Genomic DNA, 17,587 nt, shown 5'->3' on the forward strand with positions numbered 1-17,587 from the left:
GTCTGTATCACATGCTGGGAAGCCTGTAAACTATGTAGAGGAGTGGTATACAGGTTTTCAGGTGTTTGAGCTCTTCTGTGAACCGAGTGAGGCCTCTGAGCTCTCTGGAGATGTTTTAAGTGTATATAGGCTCTGAACTAGTTTTTGGAAGTCTGTGTCCAGTACATGACATCTCTGAAAAGGAATCTGTGTCAAGAGCGTGAGGTCTCTGAGCTGGTTAAGGGCCTGTGTTTGAGTGTGGCATTGGGAAGATTTAGGGCAGTGGTCAGCAAATTCATTAGTGAACAGAGCCAAATATCAACAGTACAACGATGAAATTTCTTTTGAGAGCCAAATTTTTAAAACTATATAGGTAGGTACATTCCTTATTGAGGAAGCGCCCACACATGGTATTTTGTGGAAGAGCCACACTCAAGGGGCCAAAGAGCCACATGTGGCTTGCGAGCAGCGGTTTGCGAGCACGAACTCAGGGTACCGTGCCCAGGGTGAGGTCTCTGAGCTGTCTGGTGGCCTGAGAAGAGGGTATGAGGTCTCTGAACAGTTTGTCCATTCTTCTCTCAGTTTGTAAGTTCTCTGAAGAATTGGTGGGTTTATATCTCTGATTCTGAAGTCTCTGAACCCTGTGGGAGTCTACAGTCAGAATTCCAGATGTGTGGGTTACAAAGCACATGCTCGGAAGCATTTGGTAGTCTTTCCTCTGGCGTCCTACTCTGAACGGTTTCGGAGTCTGCATCAGACAGTGTGAGGGCTGAGCTGCACACAGATCTGCTTCCCAGGGTCCGAATACTCTGAACAGGGTGTTTCTGGGCGGTGAGAGCTCTAAGCTCTTTGGAGTCTGTGTCTAAGACTTGAGGTACCTGGAATGCTGAGGTCACCGGTTCAAAACCCTGGGCTTGCCTGATCAAGGCACATATGGGAGTTGATGCTTCCAGCTCCTCCCCCTGTTCTCTCTCTCTCTCTCTCTCTAATAAAAATGAATAAATAAAATCTAAAAAAATAAATAAATAATTAAAAAAAAAAAAAGACTTGAGGTTCTGAGTTGTTTGTGGCACCATGTTCTAAGGAGTGAGGTCTCTGGGATGTTTTAGTGCTCTATTTTTCAGGATGCCTGAGCAATTTGGGGGTCTGTGTCCAAGGTGTAAGGCAGGGGTCAGGAACCTTTTTGCCCGAGAGAGCCATGAATGCCACATATTTTTAAATGTAATTCCATGAGAGCCATACCACGACCCTGTACGTTATGCATTATCCAATAAAAATTTGGTGTTGTCCCGGAGGACAGCTGAGATTGGCTCCAGCCACCCACAACCATGAACATGAGCGGTAGGAAATGAAGGGATTGTAATACATGAGAATGTTTTATATTTTTAATGTTATTATTATTTTTATTAAAGATTTGTCTGTGAGCCAGACGCAGTCATCAAAAGAGCCACATCTGACTCAAGAGCCACAGGTTCCCGACCCCTGGTTAAGGTTTCAGAATCATTTAGGGATCTGTGTTCCACGTGTGAGGCCGCAGGTGTTCGGGGTCTGACAGCGCAGCTGTTTGGGGATCTGTCCCCGGTGTGAGGGCTCTGCGCAGTCTCGGAGTCAACGATCAGGGTATGAAGGCTCTGAATAACTTAGGAGTTGCCCAGGTTGTGAGGTCTTTGTGCGTTTCTATCCCAGTAAATTCTGTGATGTTCGGGGCCCAGATCCCAATGTAGGAGGCAGCATTTAGGTCTTGCAGATCTTTCCGAGTCTGGGTCCCCTAGTCTCAGTGCAGCCTGTGTCCAGGTATGAGATCCCTGAGCTGTATGGAGATGTGAATCCCATATGTGAGGTCTCTGAGGTCTGGGCGTCAATACCCAGGTGATACGGTCTGTGAGCTGTTTCAAGGCCTGTGTCCTAGGTGCTGTGTGTAGAGGTCACTGTTTATGATTGTCACCTGTGTGTCAAGTCTTTGAAATCTTTGGGGATCTGTGTCACAGGATGTGAGGTCTCTGAGCAAAAGCAAAAGGCACAGGCTCACATTCAGGATGAGGGATGATGAAAATAAGTATATTTGAAACATCATCTCCTTTTTCTCCACTTTCTACCCTGCTGCATATTAGGTGCTTAATAAATATTTGCAGAAAATGTAAATACAGTAAAAGCACAGACTTTTCTCTGAGTGGAGTAGGCAGGCTTTAGGTTGAAAGCCTCCAAGAGCCAGGAGGGTCCAGCTAGAATTGTATATTTCTATATTTACACTGTATTTATTTATCAGGTTATCTTTGTTTATGGCAAGTGATAATGGTTTCTCCATTTTAGACAGCAATGGACTTAGTTTGCTTTTTCTGTGCATTTAAAATTTAAGTATAAAGCAAGGTATTAGGTAGATGATGGTACAGGTGGTACCATGTGGGGGGTATTCTAGTCAAATGGCTGAGGTTTGAGGAGTATGTTCCTGGGTGCCCCAGCTCCTAGCCTCTCACCTACATGAGGTCTCAATCCCCACACCTTGATTTGTTCAGACAACAATATCTTTTATTGATGCCTACCCCAGGCGGGTAAGGCTGAGGAATATACAAGGGAGGATCAAATTCAGTCCATGCCTGAAAGTCAGTCTAAGGGAAGGGAGCACAGACACACAGACAGCCACACAGATCTGGTAGCAGGGCACACAGTCTCACAGAGGGGCACTCTGGGCACAGGTAGTCAGGGAAGGCTTCCTGGAGAAGACTTCACAGGGGAAGCAAGAGGTGAGGCAGCCATCAGCGCCGCCTTATGTACATCTGTGTGCAGGTAACTTTTGAGACTACACTTGGCCTCCTGCCACATAGGCCCCTTTCCTAAGATCCACCTCCACAGTTTTCAAGGCTTCCCTGAGACAATCTATGTGGACCAGGTGCTCAGCCCAGTGCCTGGCACCTCATCACCACCCCATCAATGCACACTTTTGTCCTACGTGCTATCTACAGCCTACCTAGGTCTTGCTTGATTCCAGCTCTGTGCAGTCCCAGCAGTCATCACACGCCGACAGGGCTCCCTGGCGCCTTCTGTGCACCTCAAGGGCAGAGCTCAATCCCAGTCCACCTTAAGGGCTTGGAGAGTCTGGACTGCCTTCCTCTCATTGGCCAGTGGGCCATGGGCATCCACTCTCCTTCCAGTGGCATGTGGGCGTCTACTTCTTGGATGCACAGCCTACATGTGAGCATAAGCAGAAACCAGTCCCCAGCCCTGCAGATACCCTTTCCTTTACCAAGTGGGCTGGGAAGTCTGAGCTCATGTCAGCCTGCACTGGGGTAGCTTCCACACTCGTGGAGCATGTAAGGAAGATGACCTGCATCAGACCCCTCAAGCTCCAGAAAGAATCAAGTACATAAACATCTTTCTATTCTGGGCCTGGGATCACCCCTTGGACCTCCTAGATAGGCTATGAATCACAACTGAAGAAACTCCTGGTGTTAATGATTTACTTCTCAAGGTGGGAAGGGGGTTGTTAAGTACAACCCATGGATGGAGCTGGGACGGGAAGAGAGAATGTCTGGAAGTCAGTCCTCACCACAACCCTAAGCACAGGGCAGGGGGGGACGGGTGGAGGCAGGCAGGAGGCCCTGACAGTCATTCTTCGACAGAGGGCAAGTGGGTAGGGGGTGGGTGAGATGGGTGGCTTTAGGCCCCCCCAGTCAGTCTGGCTTCAGACTTCAAAGGACTAGAAGAGGTATTTGCGGCAGGATTCAGTCCCACACTTGCATTCAATACGGACCCGCTTCTTGGGGGAGCCAGGGAGCACAGCCAGGCCAAAGTTGGAGTCCATGCGGGTGCTCTCCATGTCCACGGGGTCCACTGTGAAGTCACAGCCGGGCAGAGGGAAAAGGACTTGTTAGAAGACCCAGGTGAAGTGTCCCGCTGCCCCTTTACCATGAGACCCAGGGGTCTTGGGGGCTGGGAGTAGGTCTGGGATTTGGGTCAGGAGGGGGTCATGGAGTTGGCAGTTTGAGGCTAGGGCCAGGGCATTAAACTGGAGGGTGTTCAAATGTTAGGAAGATGGCCAAGGGTTGAGGGTTATGGGGGAAACGAGGCTGTCAGGGAGAAGCAGGAGGGCTGTGTCAGGCAGAGGTCCAGGAATGAAGGGTCACCTGGGCATCAGAGGGCTATCTGAACTCTCTTGCCAAAGATCCCCTCTTGAGTGTCTCAGAGGTGGCTAGTTTGTCAAGTAGGGGACTGCTTGGAGGCCATAGGGTGTCCAGAGGCTTGGAATGAGGAAAGCCAAAGAGGGTTAGGAGCAGGGAGGGTTGGGGGACTGGGGATATTCAGACAAGATTGTGGAGTCAGAAGGATCTTAACTTTCAAGCCAAACATCCTCCTCCCTCAGGAGTTTTGGGAAAAGTTGGCCCAAGGGTTAGGAATGGGGGGACTCCCAAAGTGTAGACAGGGGCCAGAAACCCGGACGGGAGACTGGGAATCAGAAAGAGCATCTTAAAGCTCCTTGGGGAGGGGTCCTTGTGTCCCATGTCATTGCATGCCCCTGACCCCAGTCCCTTGACACCCCCACCTTGCATGTTGTAATCAAAAGTGAGCTCCTCGCCTGCCCAGATGGTTCTTGTGGCAAAGAAAGCAATGCGGGGCAGCCGTTCATCAAGGTTGTCTATGAAAACGTTGTACACCTGGAGGTTGGGGTCACACTGGGAGAAAAAGAACAGCAGGAGGGTGAGGAGGGGCCCAGCCTGCTCCTCCTGACCCCCACCCACCTGTGGGGTACCCACACTGTGGTTGACAAAGTGGGAGATGTTGCCATAATAGGCAGCATCCACAGTGTACACATCCTCCACGTAGTCCAGGTCGAAGAGGTATGTGGCACCCTGGCGGTCGTAGATCTGTCCGCGACGCTCCGCCTCCTCTGAGGTAATGATCTGGGGAGAAGGTCGTAAGGGAGGGGAATATTGGCCAAGAAGGTTCAGGAAAGCCAGCACAGTGCCTGGCCCCCCACCCATGTGGCTAGCAAGCATGGACACATGCTAGTCAGGGAAGCAGAGGGTCTGTCAGCCCTTCTCAGGGGCCTGGGCCTCAACTGCCCACCACCCAATCCCTCCTCAGGCCTCTGGATAGTCTAGGGAGTCAATGGTGGGTGGAGGACAGCCACAAGGTCCCAGGGAAAAACAGTAGTCAGACAGACAGAAAGACACAGATACACTCCCATGAGAGACCCATAGGGAGACACAGGGGACCCAGATCAAGGGCAAGAATGAAAAAGACCCAGGGATCAACAGAGATGGGGAGGACAGCAGGGGAGAACAAGAAAAGCTGATCCATGCAAGAGGTCCGGAGGCAGCGCAGGACCCAGCACGGGAGAGGAGAGCTGGCGCAGGGCCATGCACACAGCAGTGAGAAAGACAGAATGAAAGGCCCTGGGCTGGTGGGGAGGGAGAGACTGAATCTGAGACTCAGGCAAGAGCTAGAGGCAGGAAGTGAGAAACGGACAGAAGTGTAATATGAAAGTCCCAGGTCTGGAGGTAAGAGCAAGACCCCTGAGTCTCAGATGCAAGAAAGAGGCTGCCGCCAAACACACAGAAGGAAGATGAAAAGAGAGGAGATGAGAGCTCAGGTAGGAACCCCTCCCTCAGCCCTGATGCTGTCCAGTGCCAACAACTGGGATTTAAGACAGCAGGAGGCATCTCTTCCTCCCTGGCAGGGCGGGGCTCTACTGACTTGGTAAAATAAAGTTGCTCTGCCATCCTAGCCATGACCTGTCCTTGCCTCCCAAATAGGATGGATTCCCCACTCCACCCCCGCCCAGCCCAATCCCTCTCCATCCCTCTCCATCCCTCCAGTTCCCGCTTCCCTCTGGGGCTAGCCACAGCCTTCTGGTAATCCCGTGTGGCCAACCATGCCAGTCTCTGGGTGAGGCTCCCCCAGTATCCAAGACTGCCCATGCCTCAGCCAAGGGTCCCTCCAAACCAGGCAGATCTCATTCTCTACTCCAGGTTCCTGCCCAGCCCTCAAAAACAAGTGCCAGCAGTGTACAGCACACAGCAGACTCACAAGAAATGCCCTTTGCCCTTTTATTCTTTCTAGCCCAGCAACCTACCTATTTTCTGCACAGCAGTTGGTCCCACAGGCAACTCGAACACTCTCTCCTACCCCTACCCCTTCTTCCTCCCCTCTCCTTTTCCCGGAGACTCACTGCCCATCACCAGCCCCCTTCTGACACTGGACCCACCTTGGCCTCCTTCCTTGCTCACCCTCATCCCAACTGGTGGCCATGCTGTTTCTATCTTCAACTCCCCCCTTCTAGCCTTGACCACCCTCCGTTTTCTCCGGTGAGGATGGCCACACTAGTGTCCCGTCTCCTCCCTGCCTCTTACACCATCACCTCCAGCCTCTGCTCCTTTGTCAAATGCTAACCAACAACACCTTTAGAAGACCAGGATTTATCCCTCAGGTCACACTGCTCACTGCCCCATATGCCCACTTTCCCTTCAGGAAACCTGGTTCCCCTGTACCCCAAATTTTTATTTATTCACTCATTCATAGTGGATTTTTGAGGCTTATCCTTTGCCTGGTCCTAGTGCGCACAAGTCAGTGACTGCTGGAGGAGACACAGGGACCAGGCCAGGTCCCTATTCTCAGGGGTTACAGCTGGATGGGGGAAACACAGGAATCAGGCTTGCCCTCAGTTTAGTGGGGAAGTCCAGGGACCAGGCCCACTCCTATCCTTCATGGGTCAGTCTTGTGACCGACGGAATCGATATCCACAGTGCAAGAGTACTTAGGGTTCAAGGGGCAATGGAAAAGAGGCACCATTTAAAGCAAGCTGCGTATCATAAAAGGGCTTTGACACCAGGTTGAAGAGTGGGGACCTCTCCTGAGGGACAGAACAGGAGGCAAGAAGCACTTTGAGAAGACAGCAAGGCCAGTCCCCCCACCTCCTGGAGGACAGGCATTCTTGCAGCATCAGCTCTAGATGTTACTCCCCTGTGCAGCCCTCCTGGTTCTCCCAGTCCCTACCCACACCCTCTCTGAGCCCTGGGATCCAAGAGCAGCTTCTGCTGGGCTCAGGTCCATACAGGGTGGTGTCTGAGCCAGCGTCTTCCTTTCAGCCCCTTCCCAACCAGAGGGATTGCTCCACAATCTCCCCAGTCTCATCTTCCTGCCTGTTCTGCCCCTACCTGCTCCCAAGTCTCATCAGGAATGAGTCACACTGCCTGCCCTCCAGGGCACAAACCGTTCCTGCTGTCTTTTCAGTCCCACTCTGTAAGGGCTGGGCCACCCTGAGAACGCAGGAACAAATCAGTCCAGGTCTCTCTGCTCCCTAGCAACCTTCCAGAACGGCTGGGGAAGATAAATGAGCTATAAACTGGCAGGTTGGAAAGGGTGTTGACATAAACAGGAACCAAAAAGACTCCCAGTATGATTACTGATCTGCCCCCTCCCAGATATATGGGATTCTGAATGTTCTTTCCCTCGTGCCTACTTCCTCATTTGAAAAAACAAAACAAAACAAAAAACAACAACTCCATCAGATCTGGCAGGGCACCCATTTTAGACACTTGGGATTTTTTTTAACCCACTGATGACTAGCTTGATGACTCTGAGCACTCGACCACACAGCTCGTGGCCTCCATTTTCTCATCTGTAGCATGGGGATGACAGTGACAACAATCCCAGCCAGACAGGGGCTGTTGTAAGGTCTCGAAAAGATGAGGGATGTGAGAGCAGTTTGTTTTTGTTTTAGTTAGGAACCAAACCGTGTTAGGAGCGCTTGAGTCCTGTATCTTGTCAAAATCTAAGCGGTTCCCTTTATTTTACATGCCCTTTTTCAAGAAAGGAGAAACTGCTGCTCATTAAATGATACGCCATCATTTAATTGAAACCCACCTTCACCTCAGAGTTGTTAAAATATAAAGAAAACTTACGTTTTAGAATGGATAAGACAGGCGATCCTTCTCTGTTGAAGGTGAGGGTGCCGACAGAAGGTGGGAAGGTGCAGAGTAAGGGCAGCCCGTGTGAAGGGACTGTCGTGGCAGAGGCAGGAGTGCCCGCCATGTCCAGAATGTAGGACAAGGTGGCGAACTGGTGGGGCTGTGTACCCTTGACTATGTAACACCCAGGGAGGGTCTGGTACAGCACCACGTAATCACATTTATTAGCGTTTCCACAATGAAATGTATGACTATTCATATCAAGTAGGATAAAAAGACTATAAACAGGCCCAAGTTAGGTCCAGTTGGGTTTTAGAGCCAGATGGATTACAAAAAAACTTTTAGTTTTCTGAATTTGGGAATGTGATGGCTAACACTGATTGAAGACTTACTGCATACTGAACAGTGTTTAAGTGTTTCACACATGACAACTCATTTAGTTCTTACAACAAATGTAGGAGGTGGGTGCAGTTACCATTCCCATTCTACAGACTGGGGCACTGAGACACTGGGGGTGAAGTGATGCTGGAGAGTGGGGGAGCTGGGACTCAACCTTGGGCAGCTGGACTACAGAGACCACCCACCTTCCTGCCCATGCTGCTTCCTCTCAGGGGGACGCGAGATGAGTTTGGTCTGGTAGTGTTTGGGGGGCCTCTGTTGCCATCAGAAGGTCCCACAGTTCTGAGAATAGTGGAAGAAGGCCTGGAAGTTGCGGAATGTAGCAGGAGGAAGGCTAAGAAATAGCTCAGAGAGAATGTGTGGAGAGTAGGAAGAGTGAAGACAGGGAACCAGAGGGCCCCTGGAAAGCCCCATCTTTACAGGGCAGAGGAGAAAGGACACTGAGGAAGAGCAGCCAGAAGTGCCTAAGGGCTGCAGACCCCCCTCCTCACCTCAGGGTCCTGTGTTGCAGACAGCCTTTCCTCGAGATCATCAGTACGGGAGTGAGGCTAGACACACTACCTTCCCTGGACTTCCTCTAGAACTGCGGGCTCCTACGGGGTCGGGGCACCTCCTCCTCCAGACCACCAAAGGCTCTGGAGTGTGGACATAGCCTCCTCCAGAATGGTGACATCCCTGAGGTGTAACATCTCCTCCCCACTGTTAGCATCCTTCAGGTCTAGACACCTCCTCCAGTGTCAGGACGCTGAGGGTGTGGACACTTCCTCTAGGCTGTCAAGAGTCCTCCTGGGTGTAGACCTGATCTCCTTTAGACTGTTATCCCTCTGGGGTAAGGACACTTCTTTTTCCTGTCAGGACCCTGTGGGTGTAGAGACTTCCTAAGGCAGACCACCAGGGTCCTCTGGAGTGTGGAGAGCTTGCTGTCATCCTCGAGGTCACTCTGGGATGTGGACACCTCTTCCTGCAGATTGTAAGGACCCCTCGGGGGTATGGCCACCTCCTCCTTCTTCCAGACTGTCAGATCCTTGGACGTGTTGACATTTCCTCCACCAGATCACCAGAATTATCGGGGGCATGGACATCTCCTCATCCAGACTGTAAGGGTCCTCTGCAGCGTGGACTGCTCTGCTTCTAAATTGTCCCTGCCTCCCAGGGCTACAACCCTCTCTACTTTATTGTCTGTCAAAATGAAGCCTCTCCTCTTCATCAGTGTCATTACTACAGTGTGCACATCCTCAGGGATGTGTCCCTTAGGCCAATTTTTGTCACTTCCCAACCACAGCAACCCCTAAGAAACCTGTGGAAATATGGAGGAATTTGGGGTTGTCACCATTCACAGGGCACTCATGGATTTAAATGGTCCAGGTCCAGAGAATGTTAAATGTCTCTTGATGCATGAGATGGTCTTACATAACATAGAGCTGTCCCTTGATGCACGAGATGGTCCTACATAGCAAAGAGCTGTCCCTTGATGCACGAGATGGTCCTACATAGCAAAGAGCTGTCCCTTGATGCATGAGATGGTCCTACATAGCAAAGAGCTGTCCCTTGATGCACGAGATGGTCCTACATAACAAAGAGCTGTCCCTTGATGCACGAGATGGTCCTACATAGCAAAGAGCTGTCCCTTGATGCACGAGACGGTCCTACATAGCAAAGAGCTGTCCCTTGATGCACGAGATGGTCCTACATAGCAAAGAGCTGTCCCTTGATGCATGAGACGGTCCTACATAGCAAAGAGCTGTCCCTTGATGTATGAGATGGTCCTACATAGCAAAGAGCTGCCCCTTAATGCATGAGATGGTCCTACATAGCAAAGAGCTGTCCACCCCAAATGCCCATTGCCTCCCATCTTTAAACCTGACACTTGTTGTAGACACTTGCTAGTTATTCACCCAAATCCCTCGTTTTCCACCTGGACACATTGCTAAATCAAACTTCTCAGCCTCCCCTTGTATGGAGGTAAGGCCAGTTGACAGTACCAGCCAGTGGATGTGGACAGAAGTGATGTACACGGTCCAGACCTGGCCTATTAGAAACTTGCCCTTCCGCTCCCTCTTGGCCAGCCTGCCAGGCAAGGCTGAGGCTGAGGCAGCTCCAAGGCTCTCAGGTATGGCGAAGGTACAAGAGGGAAAGAGCCTAGTGGCCAGTGCTGTGTGGAAGGACACTGCCCAAACAGCCACGCTAGCCTGTTACAGGAACAGACAGACTTCTAATGCGCAAAGCTACCAAGACTTGCAGGTTGTCTGGTGTGGCAGCTAGCCTGCCTAATATTGATGGGCCTTCTGCGGCACCCTGCAGGTCCAGAGGAGGAAGCGCCAACCTCCGCAGCGCAAGTCTACGCTCTACTCCAGACTGCGTTTCTTTTGTGCCGATTAGTAAAAGGTGCTCTCTCTGGGAAGACACTGCTTAGCAATTAGATGGACCCTTGTAAAATGAGAAGTGCCTTTCCAGGTGACGCAACCCTGTGCAGACCACACAGCCTGTTAAAAGGAACACTGCCTGGATTTCAGTTCCCACTCTCCTCTTTGCTAAGTACCCTCACGAAATCAGCAGTCTAGAAGTGTTTCAATGTGCTTTTAACTTCCAGCTTGGAATCCTCTGCCCTGCCACGATATTACTAGCACTTGGCTTAAATGCCCTCCCCCTAACTTTCCCACAGGGAAAGCACGGAAGCTGCAGGCACACCATGATGAGAGCTGGGCACACACAGTGGGAACACAAGGTGGGAAGAGCTGCACATGCATGCACGGTCCTGTCTCCCTACCTCTCCCACGTACTCCATGACGAAGCTGTTCTTGCGGATCTTCTCCAGCGTGCGAACGCCCCAACCGCGCCCATCATCCGTGCGGAAGATGCAGAGGTTGTAGCGGATGCCCTTCTGTACCACACGGTTGGGGCAGTCATAGCCACAGCGGCAACGGGAGTTGCACTCATAGATGGGCAGCCCAGCTCGCAGCCGCACCTGGCCCTGGTCATTGTAGGCGAACTTGTGCAGCGATGCCCCAGGGCAGCAGCCTCCGGCGGGTGCCCACAGGCAGTCCTGGCACTCGCAGCCCACGGCCACCTGATTGAGAGTGATCCCCTCACCGACCCGGTACTCGTTGATGTACACAAAGGCCCGTGGGGGGCCATCCAGATCCACCTCATTCTCCACGGTGATACGTCCCAGGTGGTTGCGCTTGGCATTGAGCTCCTGCTCCCAGAGCTGGAGGGCCCGCCTCTGTTTGGCTTTCTGCACCAGGTAGCTGGCCAAGCTCGGGTCCAGGTGCCGGGGTGGCTTTGACCGGTGGTGCCGCCGGAGCAGCTCCCGTTCTAAGTCCTTGTGGAACTGCTTGAGAATGCGCACACACTTGAGATTCTGCCGTGGCTCCCAGGTGCTCTCTGACTCTGGGTATCCACGCCATTTTACCAGGTAATACTCCTGTTCCTGTTGGGGGACAAGGGGGATGGGGGCCACCATAAGTGGCAAGACCCTTGGGCCAGCCTTCATGGGACTTCCATCCCAAAACCAATGGATAACACCCAAACTACTGCCCACCCTTTTCTGGAATGACTCCATGCATTGGTTAAAAAGCATAGGCTCTAAAGCCAGGATCACTAAGTTCAAATCCTGCTCTATTCATACTATGTATCTAAATTCCAACTTTTAATTTAATCGTCTAAACCAGTGGTCCCCAAACTTTTTTGGGCCACAGACCGGTTTAATGTCAGAAAATATTTTCACGGACCGGCCTTTAAGGTGGGATGGATAAATGCACAAAATAAAATTATGCGACCAGCGTAAAACCTGTGGTATTTTTAAATATAATTGTTGAACTTACGAGGCAAGCGTCAAGACTGAGTCTTAGACAGATGTAACAGAGGGAATCTGGTCGTTTTTTTGTTTTTTTTTTTTACAGAGACAGAGAGAGTCAGAGAGAGGGATAGACAGACAGGAATGGAGAGAGATGAGAAGCATCAATCATTAGTTTTTCGTTGCGTGTTGCAACACCTTAGTTGTTCATTGATTGCTTTCTCATATGTGCCTTGACCCGCGGGCCTTCAGCAGACCGAGTAATCCCTTAAGCCAGCGACCTTGGGTCAAAGCTGGTGGGCTTTGGTCAAACCAGATGAGTCCGCGCTCAAGCTGGCGACCTCGGGGTCTCGAACCTGGGTCCTCCGCATCCCAGTCCTACGCTCTATCCACTGCGCCACCGCCTGGTCAGGCCATTTTTAAAAAATAAAACCTCGTTCAGACTTAAATATAAATAAAACGGAACTAATGTAAGTTATTATTCTTTCTCTGTGGACCAGTACCGGTCCGCAGCCTGGGGCTTGGGGACCACTGGTCTAAACCTGCTCCCCTCTCCGTTTTCCCCATCATTAGCTCCCTCCTACTAGCTGCTAGGCCCCAACTCTTGGAGCAATTCTTGACTCCTTTCTCCACTACTCCCAACATCTGCCCTCAGCAAAGCCTGCCACCCCCCCTTCAGACCACACCCAGAATCTGGCCACTTCCAACTCTCCTCACTGCCCCCACCATTATCGCTTGCCTGGACTGCAGGAGTAGCCTCCTCAGTGACCTCTGCTTCCACCTTTGCCCCTATAGTCTGATCCCCACACAGCAGCCAGAGAGACCTTTTATTGCCGAGACGCAGTTAGCTATAGGACAAAGTCTAACTACATAGATTCTAGTTAGACACCCTGGGTACAAATTCTGAACCTGTCACTCCCCAGCTGTGTGGCCTTGGACAAGTTATGTAATTTTGCTGGGCCTTAGTTTCCTCATCTGTAAATAAGGAAAAAGGCAAAAAAAAATTTTTTAGCATACATTATGCAGCATGTACTGTTCTAAGCAGCTTACAAGTATTATTAACTAATTTAATACTCACAATTCTATATGAGGTAAATACTAAGCATCCCCATTATAGATGAGGAAAACGAAGTGCATAATTTGCATAAGTATCGTGGGATTACACAACCAGGATTTGAACCCAAATGTGCTAGGATCCAGTCTATTCTCTTAACTATCCTGCCCTCACCTCCTCTGGCCATAACAGTTCCCATTTCACAGTGTTGTTGGGGGGATTAAATGAGTTTCTGAGGGAAGTGCCTTGCACACTCACTGAGTGTTAAATAGCCATTAGCTATCCTCATCCCCACTCCTGGGCTTAGCAGCTCAATCTTTGCAACTGGTTTGTATTTTCAGGAGGTAGGAGCAGAGGCTTCCTCAGGGATTCATCTTGGCTCCTGCCTCTCTCAGAAAGTCACTTGGTTTCCCCACCAGTAAAATAGGGATAAGAGGGCCTACTAATTCTATTTTTTTTAATCAAAGGAAAAAAAATAATAGAAAATTCCCTTTGGAGTCAAATGCAGACAGTGGGAAGCAAAGGAGCAGGAAACCAGCTTCCTTGAGACACCCCCGCCCGGCCATGGTCACCCGAGACTCACGCGGATCTTCTTATAATCACACAGGTACTCGACTTCAAAGTCATACAGATTCCTCTTGGAAATGCCAAGGGCAGGGCATGAGAGCTTGGCCAGGCGGCACAGGTCCTGTAGCTGATTCCATGAAGACTTACAATCCACACTGCAGCCTAGGACAAGGAGTCCACAAAGAACATTACCTGGGATCCTGGCAAGGCCAGGGGTCAAAGGGTACCCCAAGTCCTCTCTGGGACTTCAGGACTATCTCCGAGTCAGAGAAATGTAATCTATAGGAATTCCTAATGCTGAGACCTATCTACCACAGAAATGTGCTAGTTTCTTCAACCCCAATGTTCACTATCCAAGGCTACCCCTGCAACAGCAGACCTCAAAGTGGGATCTGCTGCATGGATAGATCATCCTAAAGGAATCTATTCCCAGCATTACCAATGTCTGCAAAACCACCCTAGTATTCAGGACCTAATCTTCCCCCCTCACTTAGCAGAGACCAACCTCCCATCTCAATAGGATACACTGCCCAAAGGGCATAGACGGGGTGGGGTTAAAACCTCCAGGGCACTAAAACTGGAAAGACTGGTTCAAAAGACCTAATCTGAAATCCCTGGGTCAGATGTGTTGTAAAAATTCAATTTTTTAAAAAAATTTTACAAGTCCAGTTCTAGGTATATCCCATACGTTACCTAACACCACCAGTGTGGTCAAGTGCTTCAAGCAATAATCAAACACCTTAATAACTCTGCAGCAAAAGTCTGAATTTTCACATTAAATAGGAGAAATAAAGATGCAAGATAGTGGCATTGAACAGTCCCATCTTATAGTCTAGTTTTGCCATTGAATAGTGCCAAATTTAAGTTTTCAGGACTCTTTAGATTTTGGAATTATGAATAAGAGATTGTGGAGTGGTTAGTACATTAACATTACAAGAAGCCTCCCTGAATGAGATTAGTCTGGTTGTCTTAAACCCACAAGGTATATTTTTTTCACATTGCATTCTGACTTTCTCTGCCTCATCCACATTTCTGTGAAGGGTAAAGCTTACTCAAAGGAATTCAGAAACAGGCAAAACTGTAATAGGTTATTGACAATGATTCCTTAAATATACCTAGAACGTTTTGGGGCTACCAACATTTTTTGAGACAAACAGATTTTTTAAAAAGCCTTCTGGTTCAAAGATTCAAGGCACATTCTTAATGTGCTTCAGAAGCCATTTTCTCAGATCATTTTACAGTACTCATTCCAAATGTAGTCAGTCCTCATCCTATTAATATTTTCTACTTCCCATTTAAAAACAAACAAACATTTAAACTCATGATATGTTCTAGACGTCAACTAAGAATGTACAAGAGCGCTGCAAAATTTCGTTTGCAGTATCCCCCACACACACACTTAGCCGGGCCTAGTGGAGACTCGGCCTGTGCCCACGCCTTCCTCTCCCTGTGACGTCTCTTCTTTTTCAAACCCCTTAACTTGCATTTGAAACCCTACTCAAGAGCTCTCAGCTCCCATCTTCAGCTACTGGCGCAGCACTGACCACAGGTGGACTCTATCCTTCAGAGGCCCCCCCAACTTGTGGATCCCATCCTCCCCGCAGCTCTCCTTAGCCAGATGAGCCCACCCCCCCAACATCCTGAGAAAATCATCCCTTTTTTCCCTGCACACGGAGAGTCCAGCCCTCCCATTCAGAAAGCCCCTGCCCCTCGTCCAGAGGGAATACTCTCTACTGCAGCCCCTTCCCTCATCACGCCAAGCAGATACCCTCCCCAAAAGATTCCTGTATCCCCCGACGCTGGAAAGGAGGTCCATCCTTTTCTCTTCCCTCTTCTTCCGGCATCTCGCGTGGACACCAAGCGGGTAACGGTCACCGGCGGCTGATTTTCCCGCGCGCGGGCACGGCCTCCCGGACCAGCCACCCCCGCGCGCGCGCACGCGCCGTCCAGTTGCTTTTAGAGGCGCGCGCCCCCCTCACGAGTCCTCAGTTCGCCCCGCGCCCGCTGCCTGCCGAAGCACGCGCCCCCTCCTCTCTGCCCCGCCCAGCATCGCGCACCAGGCCCGCGCTTCCCGAGCCCAGCCTTTCGGCGCTGGGCTTCCGGCTCCCAGCTCCGTGGCATCGGTCGCCAGGGTTCCGAGCCCGCGACGCTACCCCTCCAGCCCACGCAGCCCAGCCAGTAGGCCGGCGCCGCTGCCACCACTACTTCACCTTTTAAATTTTCCGCCATCTTTCCCCACGGCTAACGACATTCGGGCCTAACCGGCCTCGCGAGAAGAGAGCTCGCGCGGGCGTGGCCGAGAACGCGCAGCCTATTGGCCGCACCGCACCGAGAGCAGTGACCGCGCGGACCAACCGGCGAGCCGTGACCGGACCCCTCCTGCCACTCCACTCGGTCCCGAAGGCGGGTGCTCGCGGGCGCTTTCCCGGCGTGCGTCTGGACACCGGTAGAGGCAGCGGCTGCGGAGGTTGCCAGAGGCCCTGCCCATCCACCGGTATGTCTGTCACGCTGTCAGCCAATCCCGTTGTCAGCCTGCCAGACCCGTGGTAGGGGGGGCGGAAATTCTTCGTTCTGCCAGACCCCCATTACCACCGTCTAGCAGCCCATCATGGCATTTTAACCCCGAGGAGGCCATGACTCCCCTCCTACGATGGACTATGGTCCCAGACTGCTGCTCAGGCTCAAAACCAATCCAGAATCAAATCACACAGTGGATCAGTTATCATAACTGCCTAGTCAGACCCCGCCCACCATTCTCACCGTCAGTCACTAGCAACAGCCATCCGTGCCCCCACTACCCCCCCTCCGCCGCCGGAGTCCCTAGAAGTGGACATGCGTCGCTTACTAACAGCCACGCTGCTAGTCAGCCTGTCATTGCCTGAGACAATCCCTTCTTCACTGGCAGTCACTCAAGCAGCAGTTTCTCTGGCTACCCATGCTCTGGCACCTGCTCTGAATCTCCCTGGGGAAGTCATCTCACGATCCGCTCAGGAAGCCCCAGCTACCAGCCATGCCCTCCTTTAAGACAGGCCTGGCTGGCACTGTCAGCATCTCCTGTAGCCCTGTCAGGCAGTCACACTGTACACCATCAGGTGTCAATGACTGTCATTCTCCCCTCATTCCCACAATGAGTAGGTAGTTTATTCCCTCAGAGCAAATAGTCATAGTAACTAAAGGTAGCATTAAGCCTCCAAGCCACTTGTCAGCAGGTCAGCAGTCTGTCATTTTTCAGGAAGGCATACCCCCTATTGGACAGTTAGTATCCTCTGACCCATTAGGGCTGCTGTGATTCTAACCTTGTACGGCCATGGAGTCAGACAGCTGCGCAGCTCTTTCAGTTGGTCAGTGGGCCTGTGACTCGTTCTGTCTGCCCGCCCCTCATCATATTGTCAGTCAGCCAGGTAGCCATGCTTGGCATCCAACTGAGCACATGGTCTGTCAAGCACGCTGTGATTCGGTCAGTGTAGACAGTCACCAGAGACAGCTGCCTATCAGAGGACCACAGATCTGTCCATCAGCCAGCCTGAAATCCCCTTAGGCTAGACCTCCTTTACACTTCACCAGGCAGTATAATATCCAGACACTCCCTCTGGCCAAGTGTGGATTCCTAGCAATAGGTAATCCTTCCACAGCATCCTGCCACCATGGGTCAGGAGTCAGGCTGCCGGTCTTTTGTACTGTCAGTCTTTTATGCTGTCAGCCCGCCAGCCCCAGTCAGTCCCAGATGAGCTGTAATTATTAGCTATTCAGTACCACACAGCATTGGGGAAACCTTATTGTCAGTTCCTGAAACTACCCCTATCCTTGTTGGTCCATGAATTCTGTAGTCAACCAGTTATACAGTTAACCGAATGGTTATTCTGTCTGCCTGTCAGTCCAGCTGTAAGC

The 17,587-nt window shown here is 51.0% G+C and overlaps 1 protein-coding gene across 2 annotated transcripts; it reads right to left on the reverse strand.

Annotated features, from left to right (window-relative positions):
• Positions 1-2,483: 2,483 nt before the first annotated feature.
• SUV39H1 (SUV39H1 histone lysine methyltransferase) lies at positions 2,484-17,108 on the reverse strand. Of its 2 annotated transcripts, none has more exons than XM_066356957.1 (6): positions 16,996-17,108; positions 13,716-13,861; positions 11,050-11,712; positions 4,728-4,874; positions 4,517-4,646; positions 2,484-3,807 (listed from the first exon to the last, which is right to left on the reverse strand). In XM_066356957.1, exons 1-6 carry the CDS (start codon positions 17,006-17,008, stop codon positions 3,674-3,676), a joined length of 1,233 nt encoding a protein of 410 aa, XP_066213054.1. In that variant the 5' UTR covers positions 17,009-17,108; the 3' UTR covers positions 2,484-3,673. The 2 variants fall into 2 exon arrangements, with proteins under 2 accessions (XP_066213054.1, XP_066213053.1); XM_066356956.1 differs by lacking the exon at positions 16,996-17,108 and adding an exon at positions 15,910-16,133.
• Positions 17,109-17,587: the final 479 nt, after the last annotated feature.

The sequence above is a fragment of the Saccopteryx leptura genome, chromosome X, assembly GCF_036850995.1.
Source record: "Saccopteryx leptura isolate mSacLep1 chromosome X, mSacLep1_pri_phased_curated, whole genome shotgun sequence".
Lineage (NCBI taxonomy): Eukaryota > Metazoa > Chordata > Mammalia > Chiroptera > Emballonuridae > Saccopteryx > Saccopteryx leptura.

Excerpts from the sequence above, each read along its gene's own strand:
- SUV39H1 (XM_066356956.1), bottom strand. Across the intron at positions 4,875-11,049 it reads TCATGGAGTACGTGGGAGAG|ATCATTACCTCAGAGGAGGC; the intron begins GTAGGGAGACAG and ends CCTTCTCCCCAG. Across the intron at positions 3,808-4,516 it reads TTTTGATTACAACATGCAAG|TGGACCCCGTGGACATGGAG; the intron begins GTGGGGGTGTCA and ends GTGACTTCACAG.